This window comes from Phalacrocorax carbo, chromosome 7 (genome assembly GCF_963921805.1).
Source record: "Phalacrocorax carbo chromosome 7, bPhaCar2.1, whole genome shotgun sequence".
NCBI lineage: Eukaryota > Metazoa > Chordata > Aves > Suliformes > Phalacrocoracidae > Phalacrocorax > Phalacrocorax carbo.
In genome coordinates this window covers 1,243,815-1,271,523 of record NC_087519.1, presented here as the reverse complement: position 1 = coordinate 1,271,523, position 27,709 = coordinate 1,243,815, and the positions used below count along the sequence as shown (strand labels likewise).

At 44.7% G+C, this 27,709-nt stretch overlaps 1 protein-coding gene across 5 annotated transcripts; it reads right to left on the bottom strand.

Moving 5' to 3' along the window:
- Positions 1-1,128: 1,128 nt before the first annotated feature.
- MORF4L1 (mortality factor 4 like 1) lies at positions 1,129-27,501 on the bottom strand. 5 transcript variants are annotated; one of them, XM_064455974.1, is made up of 14 exons: positions 27,361-27,501; positions 22,803-22,849; positions 19,570-19,637; positions 17,682-17,747; positions 17,167-17,253; positions 16,336-16,416; positions 13,631-13,693; positions 8,195-8,220; positions 7,494-7,582; positions 7,117-7,218; positions 5,554-5,642; positions 4,068-4,240; positions 3,643-3,727; positions 1,129-1,850 (listed from the first exon to the last, which is right to left on the bottom strand). In XM_064455974.1, the coding sequence occupies exons 1-14, from the start codon at positions 27,398-27,400 to the stop codon at positions 1,766-1,768; spliced, it is 1,101 nt and encodes a 366-aa protein (XP_064312044.1). In that variant the 5' UTR covers positions 27,401-27,501; the 3' UTR covers positions 1,129-1,765. The 5 variants fall into 5 exon arrangements, with proteins under 5 accessions (XP_064312044.1, XP_064312045.1, XP_064312046.1 ...); XM_064455975.1 differs by having other exon boundaries at positions 17,682-17,708; XM_064455976.1 differs by lacking the exon at positions 13,631-13,693.
- Between the last annotated feature and the right edge of the window lie 208 nt (positions 27,502-27,709).

Here is a 27,709-nt window from a genome sequence, read left to right as displayed (position 1 = left end):
GAAGTCACGGAATGCTTTTAATAAATGGGACCAAAAGCCTCATTCTTCGCCCCATTCTCGCCCCTCCTGGCAGGACGGGCGCAGAACACGCGCGAGAGGCCGGGTAGTGCTTTGCTACCCGCGGGAGATGAAGGCACCCACGGGCAGCTCCGGCTGCCGTCCCACAGACACGGGGGCAATTTGCCGTGCAAAGCAAGCCTCGGGTGCAGCTGCCTGCCCACCTGATGGGGCTGGGGAATTGGCTTCTAGGTGAAGCAGCGTGTAGGCACACGGGTTACGGAGAGGAAGGAGCCACCGTAAGGTGGATGTAACCGAGCCGTTACAGAGGAGTTTCTCTGCGGGCTTGAGGGCAGGAGATGGACAAGACAGGAAGCAGAGACGGCTCCCAGACAGAACGTAGCCGAGAGGAACAGGGAGTTGGGGACTTCGTGATGCCCCAGCACAGCCCAGCTGCCTTGGGAAACGCGCGGGGAAGCAGGGAGCAGCACAAGCTAGACGGGACAGACTCACGCAACAGCGTAAGCAGGCGTCGTGCAGCTCGGAGGCAATCCCAGAAAAAGCACGTAAGGTTGCAGGGAACTCACAATGTCAAGAAGAGCTGAGCTTCGCGTGCCCGACAGCGAGAGCCGAGCGCAACACAAGCGCGCCCGTGGGAACGACACACGCAAGGCCCTGCAGCGCCAGGCCCTCCTTCCCACCAGCATTAGCCCCCGTTCTCTCGCCCCCAGTTCTTTACCCCAGCTCCTCCCGCAACGGCACCGAGACGAGGCTCAGGAGCACAGGGAATCGTAATGGCTTCCGTTCACAGCACAGCCCGCCTGCCCTCCTCTTCTCGGCCGAAGGTGCTGCTACGGGAGAAGCTGGGATTAGAATCCCAGAATGAGTAGTGGAAGTGCAGGATCACGACTTACAGGCTACGCAGCGATCCCAGGGAGAGGGGGTCCACTTCACCCACGGGCGCTGCATGCACGGGCTTTAACTCCTAGTCCTCGGGACTAAAAAGAAAGGCAGCACCCCCACGGTGATATTGCACAGCTTCACACTACAGTTAATGCGCTCGGATCACCCGTGCCAGGACACTGTCATCAGGGGGCGACTGATGAGAAACACAAATATTAGAAACAACACTTGAAATAAAAAAAAAGTTTATTTGAAGATTTGTAAAACAGCTCTGTGAAAGACCAACATTTCCAAGACACTACGATATGACAACGCATCTTCCTACTGTTAGAATATAAAAAAAGTCACAGTCCTTCCACTATCTAAATAAAAGCACACATTTATGGACCAAACGTTTCACTTCCAACACCAAGAAATTAAACGGGTTTGAAAGTCGGACTAATCAATAGCACCAGCACTAGGCGACGCCGCCCCCCGCGGGGGGCCGGGAGTCTGGGTTTGTCGTTACTACGCAATAAAGCAGGTTAGTGAAGCAAATGTTAATGTGAGAGCAGACCCACGAGCACCGCGGAGTTCGCACAATGACACACCCTAACGCGTTCTTTTTACATTCCCGTTAGATGCAAACAGTAGCAAGCCAGCAACACCAAAGAGTTCCCGTCAAACTCCAAGCTTCCACTTCGGGACAAGAAAGTCTTCAGAGCTTACAAATGCCAGTTCCATTTTAAACACACAACTTTATTCACTTTATGTTTACATAATCTGTGCAATAGAGACATGTGCAATAGGAAGGTGAAGAACAAGATGCAGGAGTGGACAGTGTTACAAGGATCCAACCAGCGCTGCGCCGTAAAGCAGCGCAGTATTATACTGCTTTCCGATGATACTCAGGAGGGGCTACTTCATAGTCACTGGCGCTAAACAACGCGGAGGAGTTCTTTGCTAAATACCTACGAAAAATAATGGAAAGATTAAGTTACCTCCTTGCCTAAAGTCTCTGCTGTTTCGCATCACGTGAGTGAATCATGAGGTGTTTGCTGAGACCATAAAACATGATTCCAAGCATACAAATCCTACACGTCTCTACTAAAACGTCAGCTGTGCAAAGCAACTGAAGGTTTGACAGCTCCTGCCAGAAAAAAAAAAGTATCAGTTCCAAAGGAGCCGTCAGGCAACTCTGGCTGCAAGTGAGCACAGGAGGGCACGATGAACAGGATGGGGCAGTTGACATTTGAGGGTCAGTCAGGGGCTGTACCGAGAATCCATTTACTACTGACGGTACTCGAAGGGTAGGGACACAGAGGCACCGCGAAGTTCTGCCTGCGCAAACAGGGAACTTAAGGGGCCAAATAAAGGGTGGCTGGAGCGGAACGAGCAACGGTCACGGCTCGGCGCGATACGCCGCTGCTTCTCATGGAACAGGTTCAGGGGCTCCTGGTCAATGCACTGGCTCCATATTTCTATCTCTACCGCTGAAAGCTCTTCAGCACTTGCGTTTACTTCAGACCTACCCACAGACTGATCTACTCCATTCTCTAGGACTATTCCAAGGCAAGTCTGCCCTGAAGCCAGGCCGATGCATTTCTAGTTCTACTGCAGAGCTGCCCTGGCTCTGCTGGAGGTCTTCCTTCCACTTGCACCAGCTCACCCAGTGGCAGAGGTACCAGCTGGCATTTACTGGCAGAACAGCTTCGTGCTTTGGTACCCGGAGTATTTACAAAGCAGTATTTCCAAAGGCCATCAGCAGACCACTGAAGTCTGGTACGAAAATACACAGAACATTTCTCCGTGACATAACCACACGTGGAAGCTGGCGGCTTCAGTAAATCTGACCAAGAAAATCTGCCAGCGCAGGAAAAGCAAGGAGCTGCGCCGACGCTGTGCGCCCGCGTACGGCTTCACGCCCCACGCCTGCCCCACCTAGATGTGTAAATAAACTGCAGAAGCGTAACACTGAGTTCCTCCAGTGCAGCACAGATGCACGGAAGGTGCCGAAGTCGTGCCCGTACGCGTGCACGGGGGAACGCACGTCTGACGCCTCGGACACTATGCTGAAGTGCGATTCTGTTTTGGAATCTCACGTTCAGGGGACATTTCTGGGTGAACTAAGCAGCATCTCCATCGCTCCTCACAGCAGCGAGGAAGTATTTCATCACCTGTCTGAACCAAGAGCCCCATTTTTTTATTTTAAGAAACATTTTGCATTGAAGTCATGTGTTATTTAGGATGAGGTTTTCATCCTAAACGCCACGCTCTACAGCACCACAGCGCAGCGCACTAAAGCTACGACAGTTTAGCCCAGAAATACCATTAGGAAGGTTCATCAGTTTTTAACGTTTGTTCTATTGTTGTTGAGTAACTGTTGTGTAATTTAATAGTTTGCTGTAACTAGCACCTGCTGCTTATAGCAGCTACAAATGCATGCTTCAACATTTATTTTGAAATAAGTAGCAGACTTGGACAGCTCAAAAGTGGAGGCTAATAGATATGTGAACACACGTTCAACTAGCAGTAGTAACCTCGGTGTAACTGCAGAGAAGTTAAAACCAGTCTTACTCATGTTACTGCACAGCAGAGTTTGAGAAAGTTTCGCTGCAGCCTGTGGCGAGCAAACCGTGCACAAGCCCAGGATAATATGTATGTATTATGTCACATAACACCTGTTCTCTGAATTAGGCCACACTACAATAGCCTGTGCTTACTTAACTTTCTCTTTCTTGCTGAAAGACTTAAAGTACTTACTTTAAGAAGTCATGCAAGTAGTTTAACAGCAAAGCCAGACTCTTCTCGTCAAGAGGAGTGTAAGCAAGCATAGCTCCAATTCGCACTGTTCAAAAGAAGTAGCACTTGTTAGTTATAAACAATGGCCTTAACTAGTATTTCAGTACAGTTTAAAGCCTTACAGCACGTAGAAGCAGCCCATTAATCTATTCCAATATATAAAGCCCACCTAAAATACCTAGGCTGTTGAAAATCCACTTCCATTCTAAGATCCTGAGGTGGCTCTGAACACTTTAGGGACATGCAATACGGGAAGAATGAACCCATCTCTTTCATAGCTGCTTGCCACATTTCTGCAGTTCACGCCCACTGCGATGCAACACGGGACAAGGAAGCATTTGAGTACTTGTAACTGCTGCTCCCGGAGCTCTGGAGGTCACACTCACCGAACAGCCTCAGTAGGTGTGGGGCACCGTAGACTTGAGACATCGGAGCATCTGGGTGATCTGCTAAAATTTCGGCATATTGGGGCCTCTCAAATTTGTACAGTAGTTGAGTTCCCAGCATGACATTGAAGTATTCTTTAATTCCAGCCACAACTTCGTTGACCGCGTACTCCCTGGCAAACAGAGAAAACACCGCAAGTCTTGTTCAGGTGGTGGATGGAGGCAAGATGAGAGTTGGCTTGGCGATCATCAATCTTGATCACAATTTTGATCTTCCATCAAAACTGTGAAGATACTTTATGAGCCTTCAGATTTTTCAAGGAAATTTGTCTGGAGGCCTTAAAATGTACAGCCGCAGAGCGCGATGCGTTTCAAGACCTCCTTTTAAAAATGGGCTGTTCTGGTCTCAGTAAGAATTCAGGCGAACCAAAACACGCTTTGCTTTTAGTCATCTACTCGCTTAAACTGACTCTCAGAGCCGGCCTTTCGAAGCAACAGTAAGTACTTCTAAGGACACTCACCAGCTCTTGTGTTTCCAACCAAAGTTAATCCCAACTCACATCAGTTTGAGAGCACAATGCTCTAAGTAACTGGACTGAACTTCTGCTTAATGGACAAAGGGACGCCGACCCGGTATTTCGGGCAACAGACCCTTTCTAACTAGGCCTCTCAGTGCCACGCTCCTGCAGGCCTCCAACTTCACAGCTAACTGAAGAATAACTGCGCAGGGATTAGCAGTGGCACTGCAAATTTGAGAAGTACAACCCTCACTCCACCCTGCAAACGAATTTAGAACAGATATTAGGGCAACTGCATAAAAGAATGTTAAAACACCCTGACGAGTCAATAATATGCTTCCTTTTGCATGGAAGAAAATAACGTCACATTTCTAGTTTCTCTCCCTTTAAAACAGGAAAGCTTCGCTCAAGAATAAACACACCTCATTTGTTGTCAGGGCTGGACTGCTGGGGTAATTACAAACAAGAACCTTCAAAGCTATCACCTCAAGGTAATTAGCTCTGCCCATCTGATTCTTTTAAAAGTCATCCTCTACCTCCCTGTCCCTCACCTCCACGAGGGAGTCCACCCACAGGCTAACACCCAGCTCATCTGCTGGGCAGCTTTTCTGACAGTTTGTCCAGCTCCTACGTAGTGCCACTGAATTTACTCACCCAGCACAGGAAGCCTGAAGGAGAACAGAGGGGTGGAGAACTATTCACTTGGCTTATATCGGCTTCCTTTGGGAAAGGCTTAGGGAAGGTGGGGAACAGAAATAACATCCAGAAAGCAGAACCATATTCTGGAATTACCTCCTCAAAGATCCCTAAGCTCCTTGATCACCGTGGTCTTGGAACATGAAGCTGGACAGAGGGCTGGGACGCGTTTAACAGCCTCACTGAGTTTTTCCATGAAATACAAGTCCAACAACAACAGCAAAAGTAGTTGGGTGTTTGGAATGTTGTGGTTTGAAATGACCACTACTTACTTGTTATCAGTATTTCCTCGTGATTTTTTGTAGTTTGCGTAATCCTCTAAAATGGAGTCAACATTCTTCTTGGCAGGAAGATAGAAGAGCTACACAAGAAGCAAATTGAACAAAACCAGGTTGTCTAATTTATGCAGACATTGGTATCTGCATGCGAAATTTAAATAAATATACATACGGACATTTCTAGAATAAAATTATCAGGTTAAGATGTTAAGTGTTATTAAAGGAGCACCCAACTGTTAGGTGTGCATACCGAACAACCCACCGCAACGGTGACTATACCCACGTTTCCAGTCAACATTTGTGCTGGTCAACAGCAACCTGCTGAAGCCAGCCCCGGAGTCAAGGGTAGGCAGAGCCAAGCACACGCACGCCCCTGCCGACCTGCCCATGCCAGGCCACCGAGCAGGTACAAAAGCAGCGGTGACCATTTTGCCTGTTCTCCTGTCTGCTCTTCCTGCATCCGCAGCTCGGCACCGGGCACTACTGCTGCAGAGCAAACAAGCCTGCCAAGCACCCGCCGGGATGTGTCACCGCCGGCACGGTCTGAAGAGTGTTGAGCTACAGAGCTTACAGAGTTGGAGACAAATATTCCCCGCCATGATTCACCAAGTATTAACTCGCATCAATACCATACACAGACACCTGTACCCACAGACACTAGTTCAGTCATACACAAACATTAATTCTCCAGAACTGGAGTCAGTGTAACACACAGTGGTGCTTAAGCACCTTTGCTGCTGATGCAAGTCTAAGATTTGTTTTCACCAAGAACATCAGCCTTATCCACACAGGACTTGTAAACAACGAGGATTTTTACGTGCCTGGGAGGGCAAGGGCAGAGGCGGTACCTCAGCGTAGCAGCAAGCTACAGCATGGCAACTGCAACCTACCAAACAGTTTTCAACAGTGTTTTCTGTGCTTCTTGCCGATTTCAGTAAGCAGTAACACACAAGAAACAAGCTGCGATCCATGGACATTTTGAGTTCGTGAAAAGGTTTTATACTTTTAAAATGGAAAGCAAAATTTAATTTACTGTATCAGGAAGCTTTACGTGGACCCAGCCTGGCAGAAGTTAAGAACGGCTATCCGAAGCGACAGCTTTCTGTCAGGGCTGTAGAACAACTGAAGATACTTGCAGAACTTGGCACTGAGCGACACGTAAACGAGGCAGGTAAAATACACGTCACACGTGATGCTCCTGTAGACCAAGTCTCTACCAACTAAGTAAACTGTCTAACACATACCAGCAGGCCAAGCTGGTATGTTGGGGTTAACATCACACTTAAAGCTTAAGCAAGTTTTTAAAATTATTTGCCTGTCTAGCTCATGCTTGATTAGACCAAGTCTGTTTTACAAATTTCCATCCAGCTCTGCTGAGCCACAGCCCTACTCAGAGGTGACCTTTGGTTAAAATCCAACAGGAATGAGAACTGTCAAGTCAGCCATGAGGCTCCTGCCAAACTCTGCAAGAGATCTCACTACCCTGCACTTGAGGAAACAAAATTCTAGTTTGTGTCCTCACCTATACGTGGTCAGATTGCTCTTCTGACAAATTACCTGCTTTTGCCTGGTGATCAAGTCCCAGTCATCTACCAGCCATGGTTTCAGCTCTTCTGGGATTTTCACCTTTACTTCAACTCTGTTCATAAATGTTTCTTCCTAAAAAAAGCAAAGCCAGACCAATTACTTTCAGATAACTGTCCAAGCTAAGTCTCACCCGTATTCCTGACTGAATTACTACAGTAATTCCTGTAGGCTCCACGGGGAGCAAGGAAATAGCTTCGTTTTCTCAAAGCCACTTGGGAACCTTCGTTTGGCAAGTTGTCACATTTCACACTGCCATGCTGCGGGACAGAGTATTGCCGTCTGTATTTCTGAGCAAAGCAACCTTCCTGTTTTCTATCAAAAATCCTGAGGCAATCAGAAATACATACACTTTCAACCGTTGGATCTACTCGAGCCCTCTTCTTCCTAGGAGGCTGAGGAGTCTCACTGGTGCTGCTCCCTTCTCCAATTCCTGGAGCTGTATAAAAAAAACACACAAACCACATTATGCTGCTTAAGAAATTTGGTAAATCTGTAAGAAATACCAGTAAGAAAAGATTTAGAAGGATTTAAAAGAGACTGATTTCTCTCAGGTCACCTTTTCACTTTTTTTTTCCCCCCTTTTAAATATTACTTCTGTTCTGGAAATTCCACATATTTGTGCTAGTTTGAACTACTATATTTAGACTTAGCTGAAGATGGTGGTTTCTGCACTAAAAACACCCCAGTGTGTCAGTATCCATAGCATTCTTTAGAATAAGTTTTGGAACCAGCAGCTCAGCTTTGCAGACACGTCACATCTCCATCTCAGTAAGAAAACCTAAGTTTGACTTATTGTTTTGACAGCTCCGTGGAGATATCACTTTGCTTTTAATTTGCAAGAGGTCAAAATCTTGACAGGCTGAAACAAGCAGCCTGTGTACAAACAAGGAAAGTATGCCTTCCTCCTGACCGAGGGAAGGGGCATCTCAAGTCCAAGAGGAACAACACAGGGTAAGTAAACTTAATTGAGGCAGATTTGAGGTCCTACTCCAGCTAGGAATCCTTCACTAAGGATATCCACTTGTATACAAAATAAAGGCATACTTACTTTTCTGTTTGTTCTTTTTTGTTTTCCTGCAAGAAGAACACAAATTATTGCAAATATAAAGATAGTGGCACTTAAAGAAGTAGAAAGCCAGAAAAATTGTCCACTAAGTTCAGAACAATGAGCGAACACTCAGTGGCCTACAGACTATTTCGATAAAAAGCACATGAAAGAAATGCCAGATACAATTTAGCATCACAGTCATGACACTACAAGGTTTTTCACTTAACGGGTTATAATTCACTATTTTGGGGGGGGGGGGGGGGAAATCACTAACTTAAACTTACAAACCCCAGAAGGCATGCCAAGACGACAGCTGTATTTAAGAACAGTACTGACTGATGCTTATGCAAGTAGCATCTACAGATGTTTCATACTTTCCAAGTGCTCTTGGTAAACTACACTACATTTTTAGGTGTTTTATTTCCGTATTTCAGGGGTCACTTAGAAACAGAATAATCGACTAGGAAACAGAAGTGCTGGGAATTATCAGATAGATCTCAGCCAATTGAATCAACTTCCAGTACAGTACTGGAAAACCCACACAGTTCTACCACCACAGCAGTAGAGGGAAGTTTAAATAGCACTTATCAGAATTACATGCATGAAGCTGCACAGACCACCTGCCATTCCGTCACCAGCTTTTAGAGATCACGATTACACTCGCCACTTACTAAAAACATTGGGAACAGTCTCTAATATTTATCTTCTGTTGTCCCTAATATTTATCTTCTTCCAAATCCTTCCCTCAGCACTTACTGTTTCTAATTTACACACTTCACATTTCTCTAAACTTAGCTCTTATTTTTATTCCAAATGAAAAGCTGTACTTCCAAAAGTCTTACAGACACCTGAAACACAATGCACACAACATGTAAATATTCAGACAGGTCAGGAGTATCAATGACAAAATTAAAAATACCTGTTAGGACAGCTTATTATCTAAACTTTGTCTATTTACTAACCATTTTCAGAAAACTTTTGAGAGTACTCCTAGTCACATTTCAGTTTGCTCACTGTTAATAGGAGTCCAGTTAAATCTCTCTCAAAAAAAAAAAGAAAAACGCAGATTGCGTAGATAAACTTCTTTGCCAGTACGAGATTATTTCCTTGGAAATTCACCGCTATCTCAAGTGACTCTTGTATTCAGGCTTTGAACTGGGTTTATCTGGGTCAGGAAGTAGGCAGGGTTTCTAGGAAGGTCTGCAGATAGGAAGGGTAAGGCTTTTTTCAAGCTTCAACTCAAACAAGCATCAGGCTTAAGCTGTGGGCAGAATAAAGATCATGTCTCTCCAGGAGGAGGGAACAATTGCCAAGTCAAGTCACTGATAATGGACTTGTGTATTGAAGAGAAAGTCTTTTCTTCCAAACCCAGAGTAAACACAGAGGAACAGGGAGTTCTTTCCAGTATTTTTATCTTGGGATTTTAATTATGTTAAGCATTAGTCTAGAAGCAGAGTCTTAAGTAACTGGGACAGGCAATATAAAGTACTTAAAGAACTACCACAATGAAGACAGTCAACCACATCTATGTTACCGAAGCACAAAGTCTAGCATAAACCATTCTAGGCATTGCTTGTGCTCTCCCACCTCCTTCCTTATATTTCAAGTCATATGCCTCTGCTTCAAGTCAAAGCAGCCATCTGTTTGCAAAGTCTAAAAGACAAATCTGAGTTAGGGAACAAACAGAAAGAGCTAAGGTTAGAGACAAAACATTAGCATCTGGCAGATTTTTGACAGCCTGTACAGCAGACTGGCTGGAATAACACCCTTCACTAGGTGACGGCAGCTGTGCAAGGTGACGTGCTGCTGCTGTGCACAGCAACTGAAGCATGCAATGCACTCGATACCCAGGAGGCAGATGCAGCATCTGTATCACAGAGGTTACAGACAGCCCTACTGACAGAAGCTGGAGCCCAAGATGAGCGGCACATCTTAGATAGCTGGATTCCATTTATCAGACCAAGCAGACTCATTTTGAGACGTACAGCTGAACGCTACTGTGCGCATTCCTCGTGATGGCAGACAATGCCCTCCTGCAAGGACAAAGGGAACACAGGTGCTGAAGTGACACAAAAAGGTGAAACGTATCTAGGGTAGATTAAAACCCATCCTTTTGTGCCACTGCACAGCTACACTATGAACAGCAAGCCCTATACCATCGTGTAGGAGCAGTATAAAAGCTTTCATTGACTTCTCTTTGTACAGCCAGTACAGCCCAGCTGCCATTCTTGATTCACATATTTCTCTACTAGCTGGCATTTTTCACTGAAAACTGACTACAGAACTGAAAAGCAGTGTGGAATTTTCAAGGAAGCTTCTGTGAAGAGTTTTAATTAAAAGACTGAACCGAGCTGAAAGGTACTAAAGATCTCACCGTTCAAACTGGAAGGATGCATGCCACTGTAGTCAGGCATTACCTCTGCAGAGAAGCGGGGACAGCAATCAGTTCTGGCGAGAAGCTGACCAGCCCCCACTGCAGGGTTTCATTTTAGCAGAACAAGAACTCGTAGCTACTACAAGAATATTCAGGTACTGGGGATCAAAGTGGAAGGTGGAATTAGAAAGCCAAAAATAAATGAACTACCAACATAACCATCTGAAATTGTGTAGAAACAAGGTAATCAGTAGCAAACAAAGAGTATTACAGCTCACAACAATGAAATGCTATATACCGAGGTGACAGGCTCAGAAGGAAAATAAGCAGTCCATGCCACAAGAGCCTAAAACTGAACTTCCAACCTCAGCATCCAAAACAGGACTGTGCTCACGGTCAAATGGTGAGACTAAGGAGGATGCCATAGAAGACAGCATACTGAAAGACAGCACTTTATCTTTCCAGACATTTATCAGAAGAAAGATAATCACATATCTGTCACAGAACCTTGGGTACCATCTCAAGAAGCCAGCGATCTTTGCACAAAAGAGTCTGTGTTAATGCTCAGAGCTCTAAACTGGAGTGTCTTCCGGGACGTGCCTAGAAAACTGTCAGTAGAAAATAAAAATAGCTTAGAAAATAGAAGTCACCACAGGCAAATGACACTAGGGAAAAACAAGCCTTTGGAAGGTTTACTTACTCCACAACAGTTAGGAGTCCGTGACCAGGTAGATAGAAGTGTTGTGGACAATAACCAGTATTTTACTTTCCCCAGACCCACATTCCTTTTAAAGGGACTTTGAGGTCTGTAAGAATCTCCCTACAATAGCTGGTTAAGGCACGAGCAGCAGAGAACAAAGGCAGCTACCACTTGGTCTCAGGCACTGGAGTTCAATACATTTGAAAATGTCAGAAAAAGGAGATTAAGAGCCAGTTTACTGACAAAACAACAGCTGTAACTCAGCGATACGAAGTCATAAAGTCTCTCCTAATCCAAGGTGACTAGTAATAAAAAAAGTAGATGAGAAGGTTCAAGTGTGAAAATAAGTATGTTGGAAAAAAGTATGGAATTGGCCGCTGCTGCTCGAGCACCTTGGTCACTAACTCAGCTGTGAGAAGCAGCACGCCTATCAAGATTCCAGTAACCACCAAACATTATTGGCAAAAGGGTACAAACCAACATCCAGATTATGTCCATGTACGTCCTGTGCCTGGTCAGGCAACCTGACCCTTGAAGGCACACAATAAAACTAGAAGAGGTAAGGAGAACAAGGAGTAGTTGGTAGCGTACAACAGCTTCTACACCGGGAGTAACCAGGCAGACACGGGCTTTCTCAAGCTGACCCCTGGGCAGGAGGACAAAGGGAAATGTGGTAGAGGTATCACTAGCGATAAAAGGTAAAGCTCGAAGAACTGATCAATCTTTCCTCAGGACGGATGGAAGAGACAAAAGAACCAAAGCAGCAGACACTTAAGAGATGGGAGAGTCATCATCTTCCCCTGCCTTCAACACAGTACTGAAATAAAATGAGAACACACTGCCACAAGATGATGGGGATGCCAGAAGTCCAAATGGTTCAGAAGTTATTAGATAAAACAGTCCCACAAAGGGTTATTAAACCCATCACATGGATACAGCCTACAGCTCCGAAGTCCCTTAATTGCAGACTGCTAGAAGCGAAAAGGGTATTTTGGGAGAGAACAGCATTACAGACTTGACTCACTTGATCAACCCTAAGCACATGTTACTGGTGACCATCACACAGCAGAAGAGGTTAGGAAAATCTCCAGCTTGGGCCGGTGCAGCCATTCCACTGCAGTTACAGCCCTGGACAACTGGCACGTAGGCAGTGTTCACATGCCGCTTGACATTTAGAGGACTTGAAGTAGCTTGTGAGAGCTACGAGCTGTGCCAAAGATAGCCGAGGATGCCACAGGAGACATGCAGCAGGAGCATATGCTTTTGAGTAATATGTTCAGATTAAGAACAAGACTTCTGTTAGAAGAAAAAAAAAAAACCAGTAACTCCGGAGTTGAGATGCTGTTTTGAGAGCATCTCCGATGAGACTGCTTGCATGCATACATTTAAAACCAGATGCTATTCTGAGATTTGTTATTCAGTGCCATATCTTCTCTCCAGAACACTCTCAACTACCCTTCTTATTTTCCAAGCACCTGTTAACTCTGATTGTTTACTGATTTTTTGCAAGTTAATCATATTAGGCCCATCAAAAGTAGCATAAACTCTTAGCAGCCGGATTCAGCAGAGCTACATATAAAACAGTCTGGAGAAGCCAGTATCTGTAGCGTTGTACCTCATTTTTGGCAACCTGCTATAGCCATGCAAAATATTTCTCTATGATAGCTTCTAGTTATCCTAAGATGAATAATTTTAAAAACAGGTGTATACAACCTGAGTTTCATGCATATTTTTTTGATCAAATATTGCTTACAAATAGCCTCAAAAGCTTTTTGAGCCAGTTGCTGCAGTTTACAGAAATGGTTATTCTGAACAGACTCAAGCCAACAACAGAAATACAGCACGTTAAGAGGCAGGTTCAAACCTCACATTTCTAACACCAGCTCTGATCGCAGCCTCACTCCCAAGACTTACAGAAGACAGTGCAGTTTGTTGCTGATCTCCACGGAAGCAGAACTCCAGCAAGCATGCAGGCCAACTGCAGCCTTCTAGAACTATTCAGTTTCAAAAATCTGAAGTCAGTTGTCCTCCACTTCTTTTTAAACAGTGGACACACTGAGCGCATTTGGCTACTCATACTGAGCCTATCCCAACTGAAAAGGTATACATCTCAGAGAAACTAAAAACCGGTAGTCCATCCTGACTTTAAAAAAAACCCCAAAACCAAAAAACCCCAAAAACCCAAACCCCAAAAAAACCCCAAATTATATACTGCAGTACTTACAATTGTTAACTGAACTGCTACCAAAGCTTACATTATTACAACTGAGGACTTTAAGAGTCTCTAAAAGAAATCTATGAAAGCAAGGAGGTTTGGATTTCAGGATGAAAATCCTGGTTTGACAATCCATCCTTAACTCACCGCGTCGATATTGTAGGGGTCTCCAAACAGCAAACAGTATGCGCTCCATCTCGTCTGAAAAATCTAGGCACAATGGGGGTTGAGTTAAGGAAAGAATGTCAGACCTCGTGTTTAGCCTTAAAGAGAATCTATTTAAGATTCAAAAATTTACCTTTTTAGCAGCATATTATAGTCTTACTGAACATTCCTGGAGGATAAGTTGTGCTTAGATTGTGATTTCCTTTCCATTACTGTTTGGCTATCTGAAGAGTAAGTTTCAAAACGTAAGTTACCTTCCCCTCTGCTCAATCCTCCAAGAATGCTACAAAAGGTAAATTTTGAGGCCCAAATAGGTGACAGTGTTACCCTTTTAGAATAGTTGCGCGACCACTTTCTCCCCCTCCCCACCATCAGTACTTTATGTATCTGCAACGCCCTTAGACTTACAACAAGAGAACAGTCCAGATGTTTTACTTTGGAACTGTATTTTGAGATTTTTCAGAAGCCATCTTGCCTTTAGCTGTAAGCAGGATCTGAGAAGCAGTAGTTTGGTCAATAACAAATTGGAATCACAACCCTGCATCACTGCTAGGGTAAGCCAAAGGATTTCCTCTCCCTCAGCCTCCAAACAAGGAAGAAAAATAGGGAGACTTTGTTGAAAGAAGCACAGGTCTAATTTAGAAGGATGCATTGGATGCTGGTAGTGGCTAGAGACTAGGAGCAAGATCAGTGCAACAAGCATATGGGACCCTGTTATAAATAACTTCCATAATGCGAGACCAATGTTCCAATGACAACAGTTTTCCTTCTTCCCCTTTACAACTCAAAATCCACCATCAAGGAATTAATTTTTCCATTCAACATGAAACAGAAGTTTCAGAGAATTAGCTTATTGTCCGTTTTGCTATGCTGGAAACAACCACCCATGCTTAGGACAATGATGACAGCAAAAAGCAAAGCTGCTCCCCTTCCCCCACCAGTTTCAACCGGAGAGTAAAGACAGACCTGGTAACATGCTTTCAAGCTTTAGAGTTACAGAGAGGCTTAAGATGAAGTCATTTTTGCTGTGTGGGTCTCCCTTGGATGCAACATTATTAGGAGTATGAGATGATTAAGCCAACCTTGATTTCAAGCACAGGTTAACATTTAGCATTTACTCAGCCAGAGAGAACAACTCATCCCACCGCGATGAGTCTGAACTACCAAGATGACTGAAGCTGACAGTATGGGGAACCTAATCCTGAGGTTACTGCTGGGATGCGCTATAGTGCGAGCTGTAGACATTTACAGCTGGGTCATCACTACCTGTGTCAAAGTTACACGTGACATTAATTCTACTCCCACTGACTAAAATACAGGAAGACTTGGGTGCAACAACCCCTTAAGCAGCCAAATTAGTAATGGTCATGATTTCTATCTGTTTTAATTATATTTTAATGACATTCATTAGGAACTGCCTAAACATACATCTGGTTTGGGTTTTTCTTCACTCCCAAATGAAGACAAACAAGTGACTAGGTCCCTGTCAGAGGTTCGTCCTGAGCTGACGGAGCACACCAAACAGGTGGTGGTGAAGCACCGCAGAACCTACAGCAGCAGACCACACGGGAGCACGCATGCAGCTTTATGGCCAGATCCATCGGACTCCCCATTCCAGAGACCAAGAGCCAATCTACAGCCTTGGCTAGGCTTTGATAATCCCTAAGTGAAATCTGCATTCAGGATCTAGAGCAAAATAAAAAAACCCAACTGTACTCACTACCGCTGCACTTCTCAAATCAACAATACATATTTCATAACATAAAGTTGCCCATAAATGAGATATGAAATCTGAGGCTGTTGCCAAATGCTCTTCTTAGGAACTGATGTCATTTCAGCAGCTTCCTCACGAAGACTAGAATCATAAGTGAAGTTAGGAGTTCAAAACATCACATTAGTAATGACCACCCTCATAATCAAGTGAAGTACTACCCCAAGCAGAAGAGTTTCATGGCACATGAGCAAAGCAGCAGAGCTGTGCTGATTGAATGAGAATCTAAACGTAACATCACACAAGCCTATTCTGGCAAACAAAAAGGATGGAATGAAAGAAATCCGACGGTTACATCCTGAAGTTATTTTTTCTAATAAATGTCTGAGCTTGCTTCTGGTCTCTTAAGATGCAAAACCATTTTTAATAGCATATGGGTTGAGTTTTGTCAGAAACAGCAAAGACTCCTTAAATGCAGTTTTAATGACTGTACAGTAAGAAGGCAAGGAATTTTAAGGATTTTATTCAGAAGTGCTTGCACAGCTTGGAAGAAGTGTAAAAATCTATATAGAAACCGATTTCACTGAGACACACGAGTCTGAGGACTCACCGCTTTGAGTGTCACTTCACTAACTTAAGAGGAATAAAGTGGAAAAAGTACAGAGTGTTAGTGTCTACTCAGTACCTTGACTCAGTATTAAACACTGCACAGTCTAAGAAGGCAGCTTTAATAAAATACTTCAAAGGCCTCTGGCATTACAAAAGTGAAACACAACTTTGGTATGGGTTGTGTCAGAAGTAATGTAGTTTAGCCCGCAGAACCATTCTAAGGAAAACACTATTTAAAGATCAATAGTAAAATTGACAAGTTCGGGAGGCTTTTTTTTTTTTGGGGGGGGGGGGGGGGGGGGGGGGGGGGGGTTGGGGGTGAGTTGTTTCGTTTGGTTTGTTTGTTTTTAAATAAAAAGCTTCTTACACTTCAACATTTTTCTGCTGCAGACCAGAAGTCTTCTTGCCCGGAGCAGCACCTCTCATCTTCCCCTCTGCATATTGTTCCCTTTAAGAAAAAAGAGAAAATTCATCAATAAGACCTTAATGGAAAAAGCAGCTTGTTTTCCCTCAAAGGATAGCAGGTTATGCAAAACGTTTAGAGAATGCCTAGTGAATGGCTTTGCAAATCAGTACGTGTCACAAGCAGGAACAAATTCGACTCCATATCAAGGAGATTTAGGCTTCTTCATACACCACTTAGCTGTATGAACACCCATTTCCTCCCCCTCCCACCATCCTTGCTGTTCTGAATCACATGGAAGCAGCACAATGCTCCTGAAAAATACAAAACAACTTCTCAATAAAAGCATTTCTATTAAAGAAATAGAAGTTTAGTGGTCACAGAAACTAAAGTATTTGTAGGCATCCCGAAGCTGTTTGAGAAGATCCTTACCACTTAACAGGATATTTTAAGGATACTGCACAAGGGTCGTTTTTAGCCACCTGATTTCCACATTACAGGACGTACCTGCAGTTAGCCAGGCTGCCCCTCCCTTTCATCAACCTGCCCCTCCTTAAAATCTCAAGTCACCATTTTAAAACTAAGTAGCAACTTGCTCTTTCTAAATTGCTAGAAGACAAAGATCAGAACACCTCTGCAAGGCAAAGCATCTCAAGAATAAATGAAAATAGGAACACCTCTTGGAGGCTCTTTTCTTGTTTTAAACTCACTAACTTCCCTTGACATATAGTTGTTGGATTGAAGCTCTATAATAAAAATTACTTACTGACAAGGACTTCTAACAAAAATGCTTACTGATTGGCCTTTTGAAGTTCTTTTTGTTTCTGCAAATTGGTATCCACGTATTTGAGCACTCTGCTTTCCGGAACCCATTCATCCCAGCTGAAAAAAATTTTTTAAAAAAATCAAACGATCATTCAAAAATGTTACATAATTGCATTCTACACACAATAGTCAATTAAAAGCTGCGCAGAATCTGAGCCTGAACTCTGCTTTTGTGTCAAGTCACGGACTGGGCACAACTGGAAGTGTAAGTTACCAAACGCATTCCCCACTGACTGAAGCTGTTAACTATTTTTCTAGGGAAGTGTAACCCTCAGCCATTTCCAAGGAGTTTCCCAAACTTGAAGGATGGGCAATTTAGGAGGGCGGGGACTGCCTTTAATGTAAAAGAAGCATCTCAGGGAAAAAAGAATATTCTATGCTTACTAAATTATGGGACACCTGCAGCCATAAATATATTATGTAGCAAGTTTCCTTTATTTATTCCAACATTTTATAGGTTAACAAATTCAGCAATAAGATCTTACTGTAAGAAGAAGAGCTCTGATTTCTGTCTGTGAAGGAAACCAAGATGGCATGAATATTTGAAGAATCTGAAGTGAACGATTTAAGAGAACAGGTGTTGGGGAAATTGCCATTACGAGCAAGAATTCCACTTTGACAAAGAGTGGATTATCTGAGCAATCTGACAATTTATTTCAAATAAAACACATTAAAAGTGGCCGAGTTATTCTAAAGTATGCAAGTTAAAGCTTTTTTTAAGAGTTCTGTCTCATTTTGCTTTCATGGCAATAGCTGCCAGTCTTCGAATATCAAGATGTCAAAACCAAGCTACTACAGGAGTACAAGGTCTTCAAGAGTGTTAAGACAAGGCAAGCTTAGCATCCAAATGTTACAGAGAAACACATGTCCAGCTGTACACATTCTAAGACTATACTTTTAGGATACTGCTTTGGTCAGATATTTAAGGCACTTTTCTTGCTCCTGCCTGTACAGCTGCAAGAGACCTTCAAAAGAAGCACTATATAACTGTGCGGCCTGTTATACTGTACGACGAAGGAACTTTTTTGGTATCCTAACTGTTGATATTTGCAAAAAAACATTAAGAAGTCAAGCAATTAACAAGTAACAAAGGACCATAATTACAGAAACCGAAACTAAGCAGTCATATTGCCCCAGTTGTCTAGATCTTGCAGCAATGCCACTTTTAATGTAGTTAATTGGAAGCTTGAAGGCAAAAAAGCCTCAAACAGCGCAAGCAAGAAAAGCAGGAGTCACATCATCACTTATGGCACCCTTCAGAGATAACCAAGGAGAGGAAGTATCAAATTTATGCTGCCTCATTAATATACAGCAGCCACCATAAGAACCAGTTACGCTCCCTGTAACTGTCAGTGTTCGCAACAAAACATTTCCCTGCCCATTTGGCAGGGAGGCTGTCCGGATGCACTTAAAGTTATTTTAAAACATGAAGTTGAGCTTTTAGTCACGTCAGTGAGATCAAGACCCTAGTGACTAAGTGTCTTGACTCTAGAGTCCGCAGCACTGAAATGAAACAAAACCCAAACGAATGGGGGAAAAAGCGCTCTGTGCACGACTTCTGGAGTCTGAAGAGCTGAAGCTTTTAATCGCTAAGGAAAAAACTCCACTTTTCCCAAATTCAAAACCTAGTGACGGAACAGAATTCAAATGAAAGAAAAAAGGCAAGTACATACGCATAATGATCTCATGAAAGTATTCACCTTCAATAGGCTGAACGTCTATTTCATGGAGACATCTTTACTCTTCAGACATTTCTCACCTAGAATCCTACCATTTTTGCAGAAGGGAAAAGTATCCTTAACCTCACCTTAGCATGACAGGCAAGGACCGAAATACAGGTTAAACCTGCTTCTGTGAGGGCCTAAAATAGACAGCCTTTCCCATTCTGAACGCAGCCTTCGCTAAGGCACGCTTCTCCAAGCCTTTGCTACCAAAAGGGGTATAGAATTAAAGGATACCGGGTATTTGAGTGGAGAGTTTTGCTCCACCTCAGTAAGGGTTGCCTCTCCCACCAACACCTAACAAGGAAGTTTTTGTACTAGATATTTCTGCCAGGGAGGAATTACAGTAACTATTTTCAAACTTGAACAAACAGAACGCTGTAAAGCATTTCTGTTAGTCTACTGACACCCTAAGCTGGTCTGTCTACACAGCCAAAGCTCTGAAGGAAACTGCTAGTTAGGCAATGGTTTCTTTGTGTTACTGTAAGTCATCGGCTTGCGTATAAAAGTCATTTAGGTCCATTTCAGAAACAATCTCCTAATGGCACGGACACAGCGGTGCTACTCCATCAAGCTCGCGTTCAAACTGACAAAGCTTGCATTTTCCCGTAAAGGAAAATGAAATACTGCTTTCATTTTATGCAATACTTACTTTTTATTCCAACCACTGTAATGGATAAAGTATTTCACTTGCTTGTCCTTTATGGCAACCTTTACACACTGGAACAGAGAAGAGAGTTCAGTCAGTACCATGAGAACAGAGAGATCTCTGAATGAGTCTTGCTTTTATAGCTGTCAGAGTTTAAACATGCAGAGATTTCCATGCAAGCAACTGAAATACCAGCAGCTATTTCACAGCAGAAAGTGAGTTCTCTAACACAAGTTACTGCCTATCTATGGAACTGGAAGGGCTAGGGAAACAAGCAGCTCTGCTCGGCTATCCAAAGCGACACCTTCGTTCACGAGAAGGATCGGAGACCCCTGAGGACAACCAGAAGAGTAAACAAGCAGTCACTTCACTACCCCCAGGTTAGTCAAAAGCCATTCGCTAGAGAGCTTGTTCACATGCAGGCCCCTACCTCACAGACAGGTAAGCTGGCTGAAGTAGAGGAGTCTTCAAAAGTAAAATGAATAACATGGATCTCTACAGCCGCAGAGAGCACATTGCATTCAGTAGGAAGAGTTGCATTAAGGGCTTTTTCTGGTTAAGTATGTATACACGACGTAAATAAAAACTTATTTCCATCAAAAGTCTGGCCCATGAATACAGGCACTTCCTTATATACCAAGATTAAGATGAGGCTGTTAAAAAGGGAACACATAAACAGCAAGGTTGCCCAACCACTCCACGGTACCGCTCAGATTCAGAAGTGCCCCTCGCGAACTGCCTTGTATCTTAGCACAGCCCCACTGCCAGCCTGCAAGACCCTGCCGCGGCTCACCCAGAGGAGTACGTTCGGGTGAGCTGGAACAACTGCGTGCTGCCCGATAGCAACACAACTTCCTCCTACCCCTGCAGTCTGGCATCTAAGAGCTCATGCTACCACATCTATGGAGAAGAAAAACATAGCCAGAGACACACCTCCTCCCGCAAAAGCACAGCCCAGAACAGAAACCATGTCACCCACCTCATGTCCCTAAACTTCTTAGCTATACCAAATTAAATCCACTAACTTCAGCTTGGATAAGGCATTTCATCCAGAAAGACATCAAGTCTTGTTCTGGATACACCGAGAAACAGATGCCACTGTACCACTTTAACAGTGAAATAATGAGGGTGTTGCAAAACATGAAGAACCCCCCTATCTGGCTCTAGCTCTTAGCACCTTTTCAAGGATTTTATTTTTTTTCCATTGAGGTAAAAAAATGACTCATAAAAGTCATAATTGCTGTTTTCTTTCCATGCTAATTGAGTTACCTCTAAGTATTTGGGACTGCAGAGCCTTCTGCTGTACAGCATTTTCTCAAGACCTTTGCGGTGTCTCCTTCACATACCCTCTCCAATTAAAAAAAATTCAGTTGTCAACACAGAGAGAAACATCATATTTCAGTACTAATCTCCAGAATACCACATAGGGAATTCAGTCTCACCTAGAGGTGACCTAGTCTCACCTAGACCTGCAACTAGGAGTAAGGATATCCTAATCTTGTTTGATACGCTGCTGCACCAGTGGCTTATTTTGACAGTCCTGGAGTTAAAGCCAGCCAAATATAGACTGTGTGCTTAAGAAGCGTTCACTTGTTTTGAAGAATTAAGAACTGAGCATGAAATAAAAGAATATTCAACTATGTTTCTGTACCAAAATAGTTTCCTTCCTGCTGGAGGTTAGAAGCGTCTTAAGTGAATCTCATTTAACTCTGCACCGTACAAAGATGCAGAACAGTTACTGTTTGCCCTTAACTTTTCATACTACTCTAACACAAACACAAGTGCTTTGCTGATCATCTTGCTGCAGGAAGCCAAGGATATGGTCACCAAGAACAAAATAACTTAGGTATGGAGAATGACAGAAGAAAAATAGGTCAAAGAAGAAAGCTAAGGTTGTTCTTCGCTACTGCCTACAAAGCGTCTTTGTGAAATTAAACCTGCTTCCTTCTGCCATTTCAGGAGCCCAGGTGGATCCAGACTCCCAACATAAATAGCCAGCCAAAGCTATCTTGCCAACTGGGAAGTCCCTTCTAGCACCAAGCTGGCAGAGCCAGTTCCCACATGCTTGCTCCACCCTTGCGTACAGGGGAGAGGGGCACGGCACAGCCTGGAGAACACCACCGCTGTAACGGCTCCGGGCTGCCTAACTGACTGAAGAGTTAGGACTGCTGCTAACAGAAGTCTGTTTTCACAAACAGAAGCCTTGATTACTCTCCTCTCTCTACTAGCACCTGGGCAGGCACTGGCAGAGGACAACGCTCCGCGCACACATTCACAACGACCTTGTTCTCCGGGTCTAGAGCATGGGAGAGAACAGAGCAGAATCACGAGTGAAAATATTTTAGACAGGCACGTCCTGTCAATGCTCTGCACATTATTTTAACATTAGAATGACTGTTTCTTGATAGCATGAAAAGAGATGACAATATTTCTAGCTGTCTCCCTACTACTACCCCTCTGAAGTTGCCCCATCAGTTAACATTTACTGACACTAAAATCTAATGGATTTAAATCTGTTTAAAGTGCCCCAGGAATTTCCACAAGTCTTCTAATCCACACAGCTACAAAAGCCCTTTGTTTCCATTTCAGAGGAAGTGGAAACAGCCAAATCAGGAGCTATGCCTTCCATAAAGCAGATGGCATGGCAGCAACATCTGCTTAAGGCCCACAAGAAAAGCCCATCAGATGTGTTGCAGCAGAGGCCCACAACGAAGCAGCAGGGATGCTCCCCCAGGTGACAAATTTGCAGTACATGGTTTCTGCAGTTAAAAAGCCAGAACCGAGTGTCACTTCGCCACTTAAACCAGCACTGACTTCTGCGGCGTTGCCCCATTTGAAGACCACTAACTGTACTCAGCCACCTACATCTCTGAGGAAGCTCAAACCGCAGCTGACTTACTAGCTCATGCATTAGCACTGGCACCAAGTCCCACGGGCACAAATGCTTCCCAGTGCTCTGGGAACACAGGCTCCTCAGACATTCAACACATAAGACCACCCAGCCTTTAGCAGTTTACCAGAATAGCTGCATAGTACCACTGGATCTTCTGAAATTTTTCTATAATATAGAGGTCCAGGATTTAAAACTAATTGATTTCATACATTACCAGGTTTTCCTTCACTTTAGTTTCAGTCCTTAATCCTATCTAGTGAGGCACTGCAAGTAAACTAATACAATTCCTTATCTTCTTGGGGATCAGACAGACTCGCCTGCAGCAACAAGCAACCACACATACCTTTGCTTCATAAAGGAGAGGTCCATGAAAACAAAGCACTCGTTCACCTGAAAGAAAGTTGCAAATAAACATCTTAGAACACCACCAACATGCTGTTTCTATAAAACATATGTCACCAGTTACAACACAGAATGAATCCAGCATCAACCTAGAAAGAAATTCAAAGACAAATCCTGATTTGAGAAGCAGGTTGGTGTGAGAAGCAAGTTCACCCTCATACAAGAGTATCCGAACTCCGATCACTTCGGCCACGAAGCAAAGATTCCTGAGGACCTCCCTGAAGAGCACTCCCGCAAGGACAGCTGCGTGCAAACCCTGCCCAAGCATGCCCAGAGTTTTGCAGAACAGCTGGTTACTTCAGCAAACAATTGGCACCAAAACTTACATTCCTGCCCGTACTTCCAGCCACTGCCGACCCGAGTTATAGACACCCTTGCATCCTGTTGCAAGGCTGGCGCAGGGAACTCCTTCAAAGCCTTGAATTTCAGGCGCAGTCACCAAAATGCACTGGCTTGATACAAACAGGCTACTTCAGCCTCAGTACTCAAGCAGTACGCAGGTAAAGCTGTCTTACTGTAAGGGATTCCTTAGTCTCCACATTGTGTTTTGATTCCGAGCAGGAAACGAGCTCTTGTAAGAGATGTCATGTCTGCTCCTTAAGCTTCTGACACAAACGAAGGCAAGCGTTATCAGCACTCCTTTTCCTGCAGGAAGCACACCACGTGGTGTTTCTAGTTTAGTGAAGTCAGGAAGAGACCCCGACGTTGTTTCCCCATCCGACTTGTAGGACAGAAGAATGCCACATTTGTGCAACAGCAAGAAAAATGATTCACTTTGTGGTTTTTAAGTAGGAAGAGATTGTTCTTCAGTTTTGTTTTCTTTCCCCTCAATGGCAAGGCCTTATTGTACGGTTATGTTATGGGAATTTGAAATTACCTAACACAGGATATCTGAATGCAGATGTTTCCTTCTTGAAAGCTGCAGTACCTCACATTTTCAGAGAGACAAGCCACATAATAGCCTCCAGGGTGTAGCACGCATCCAGTTCTTGCCGCTATTTCCAGGGCATACAGGACAGCGTGTCACAGCCACCGCACGCAGGTGGGTATTTATCCAGTCCCCTGACGGGGCTGGGGAGGAGGTGCGCAGAAGCAGGCTGGCTCACCAGTAACCCAACGCTGGCTGCCTTCTCCCTTGTGAGCAGCTCAGGAACGACTCGGGTGGGGGAAGGACTGGTTCATGAGCTACAGGTTTAGGAGTACCCTCCGTTGTAAGTTTACTCTACTCTTCAAAACCCTTTTCTGTGTATTCAAGCAATAAATACAGCCAGTGGCACCTGGTACCATTAATTCTGACCCTCTTGAATCCTGTTTGATTCTGGCTCTATTTGCCGTTTTTACCCCACAGGGACCACAACTCAACATTAGTGGAGCTTCTCACCAGGTGGGCTCTGTCAGACACTCGCTCTGCAAATAGAAATGGGATGTCCCCTATCTCAATTTTTTTTTTTTGGTGAGGGGGCAGAGCAGTTCTTGCGCTCATTCCCAAAACACACTTCTGGCAGGTTCAGGGCGGTTGCAGTTTGTGGGGTGGCTGGTGACAAACCACTTGACTTTTGCGTGAGGCAGGTGAAGGAGGATTCAGGCACACCATTTCACCACCAAGCCTGGGAGACAAGCAGATACAGCAACAGCCTCTTTGACCAGCATGGCTACCATCACATTTCATCTAACACATCCAGACTCCGACTGAACAAGATGCAACTACAAATGTGCTATTTAATTCCTACGTTGACTAGAAAGAACTGCTCATGTTTTAAGACTGCACTATTATCCAGTCTGTAGGACCCCGTGCTCTCTGTAGAAGTGAAACAAATATTCACAGTAAAGCCTAAAAACGCAGAACTAGGTCAGAAACGTATTTCAACGTTGTTGATTTTTCAAATAGTTTTTTTCAACTTCTAAAATGCTTCTATGCATTAAGAAAGGAAAAGGTTTAGAAAGGTCCTCATGGAATACCTGCTTTGATGCATTCAGTATTTTTATGTAAAAACAAAGAATGTCTACATAATCAGGGCTAACAATCAGAAGTTACATTATTATCCTCTTGCATCACAGTGCTCACTAGTGCTACTGGATACACACATCTATTTCAATTACTGTGCAAGGTCTTTCTAGGTAAAATGTGCACAGTTACCAAGATCAAAAAACACAACACGAATCCCAGTTTTGCAGAAAGGGTTTTTGGGTTTGGTTTTTTTTTAAATAACCTAACAGGCCCTTGCTCCCTCCCAGCTCACTGCAGACCCGCACAAGGCCTCTCCTGACCCCCCCAGACCTTTCTCTCCTGGACGCTGCAGCAAAACACCCACGCCCACTCCTTACCCCCACAGACAGTATTTATAGACCAGCTCTTCAGCCGAAGTAGCTGGTAGAAAATATCGGAACATGCTCTGTTAGCGCCCCTGAACGCCAAGTTACACCGGCGCCATTCTGCCGTACTGCTCAAGCACCGGCTAGGCTCTGACCGGGCGCGTCTCCTGGCCTCACCGCGCCGCCAAAAGCTTCGTGTGAGGGGAAGCTCCTGAAGCCAGAACTCAGCCGCCCACTCCTTCTGACGTTTTACATGCAGAGTAAAAGAAACAAGCGGTTCTCAATCTGTAGATCCAGGATACAGCTACCAATGGATGTCAGAGCGGCCGGCTAACTAGCGCCTTCGGAAGAGACCAGAACACACAGAAATCTCATCAGTGTAACAAAAAATAATCTGCCTTAAGCAACTCAGAATTTGAACCTGACATCTGACCCTCTTTTGTACTTGCTTTAAAAAGCGGTGTCAAGATGCAGAACACCTTCAGTACCTATGACTCTTAAGTCATAGTTGCCCCGATGCTGATCTCCTTCCTCACGCCTGCATAAATACATCAGTCCCTTCATTTCAAGGGGTACACACATACTTCCAGCTTGACGTTTAGGCTTTCCTAGCTCTTATAGGTATTCACAATAAATTCAGTCCCCTCCTTACCCTTTACTGTGTGAAAAATGCCAACATGGGTAACTTCTAAGTCCCCTTACCACTCTTTGATGTATATTTAGCTTGAAAACCTACAATTAAAGTAATTTTCATTTGTCATGCTGTGAAGGGCTACAATAAAGCATTTGGTTTGGGCCCGCAGGAGGCTTTATTCACAGCACTTTTCTCCCTTTTAATGTTACAGCTGAGATCACAAATGCATTTACATTGTGGAAAAAAGCCTAAAAATTTTAACCTCTGTTCTAAATTTAGGTTGCTTATATTCCTACAGCTGTGGACGTAATTTCAGCCTGGAATTCTACTTACATTTTAGTTTCTGCAGTTCACTTGATTTCACATTAATGACTGTAATGTGAACTATATGTTAACATCTCGGTTTTTTCTGCATATAATACCGTTGGCATTAAAGCATGGCATGGAATGCCAATGCGCGACTGAACACGCTCCAACCCAAGCAGCCATGTAGCACATACAATTGCAGTGTTGTTTAAGCTACCCAGAATGGCCGGCTTCCAGTCATTCTTCTGCAAATTACAGTTTTAGGGATAAATCAGAGTCGTGTGGAAAGTCCTGCTGAGAAGCCAAAGCCAGGGACAGGTAGAGGAAAGGGTGAAGGAAGCTTTTATTTACCGTTGTCTTGCATTTTCATGTACCTATTTTAGTATCAACCACAACAGTGACCTCAAAATCAAAATGTATGCAAAGTAAGTCTCAGAAAAAGCATAATCCTAACCCTTATTCATCTAAAAAAAAAAAAAAAAGAATTCTGGTGCTTTGCTGTAAATATGGATTCCACCACAGCTGGCAGCTGTAGTCCAAACACTCCTGCAGCATGAGGATCCCTAACGGAGAGAAGGGTAAATAATAAGCATGTTTCAAGCTCAAGAAAATAAAAATCCTGGCAGACTTGCGAGATTTCAGCAGCTTTAATGCCAACGAACGTCCATGCCTGCGGGAAAATGAAGCATATTCGGGCTAGGAGGGGATAGGAGAGCCCCACGTCGTATTGGTAGGAGAGATGAGGAACAGGAAGGGAGACAAAGACTACAGGAACTCATTTTTTCCCCACATTTCCTCGCACTGTTAGGGCCGAGCCGCAAAAGCCAAACACCCCCCGCGCTGTGGGGCCACAGCCCCCGGGGCCCGAGCCCGCCCCAGAGCCAGCGGCACCCCAAGATGGAGCCCCGCAATGCTCCTCCTCACAGCGGGGAGCCCCGGCCGGGCAGGGGCCCCCTCAGGAGCCCCTCACCTCGGCACGCCGCGGGCCGCCGCTCTCCAGAGGCACCGGCGCCATTACTAATATTCTTATGATTTTTATTTCCCCTTTAAGCCGTTCCCTTTGTTTCTCTCCGGCCCACCCACCCCTGCCGAGCCAGGGAAACCAACGGCAGCGGCGGGTTTAACGCTGGGCATTTCACCCGTGGGGCGGCGGGAACCCCCCCCCCCACCAAGCACCCCCTCCCCCGGGAGCCCCCTCACCACAGCCCCGCCGCCCGCCCCCCGAGTCCCCCCCACATACACTCACCCTCCTGGAATTTAGGTTTGGGGTCCTGCTTGGGCGCCATTTATAAGTGACTCTCCCTCCTCCCGCCCCCTCCCCGCGGGGGCCTCACCACCTCCGCCGCATTATGCGCGGCCGGCCCCGCTCCCCCCGCCCCGGCCCGGCCCGGCCCGCCCCGCGCCGGCGCGCCCCGCCGCGGCCCCCGCGGCATGCTGGGGCTTGTAGTCTGGAGGAGGGGGGCACCCCGCATCCAGGGCCCCCCACTGAGGAATAGGTTGCTTGTGCGTTGCTGGCTGCAAGGAGGAGGGCGAGTGCGGGAAAAAGGGGGGAAAAAAAAGTAAAAAGAAAAAAGCGAGGAAGAGAAAAAAAAGCA

Coding starts and splice junctions, on each gene's coding strand:
- MORF4L1 (XM_064455974.1), bottom strand. CDS start 27,400: ATGGCGCCCAAGCAGGACCCCAAACCTAAATTCCAGGAGG. Junction 13,694..16,335: donor CAGCAGAAAAATGTTGAAGT/GTAAGAAGCTTT, acceptor CATTGTGCCTAG/ATTTTTCAGACGAGATGGAG. Junction 7,219..7,493: donor TAGATCCAACGGTTGAAAGT/GTATGTATTTCT, acceptor TGCTTTTTTTAG/GAAGAAACATTTATGAACAG.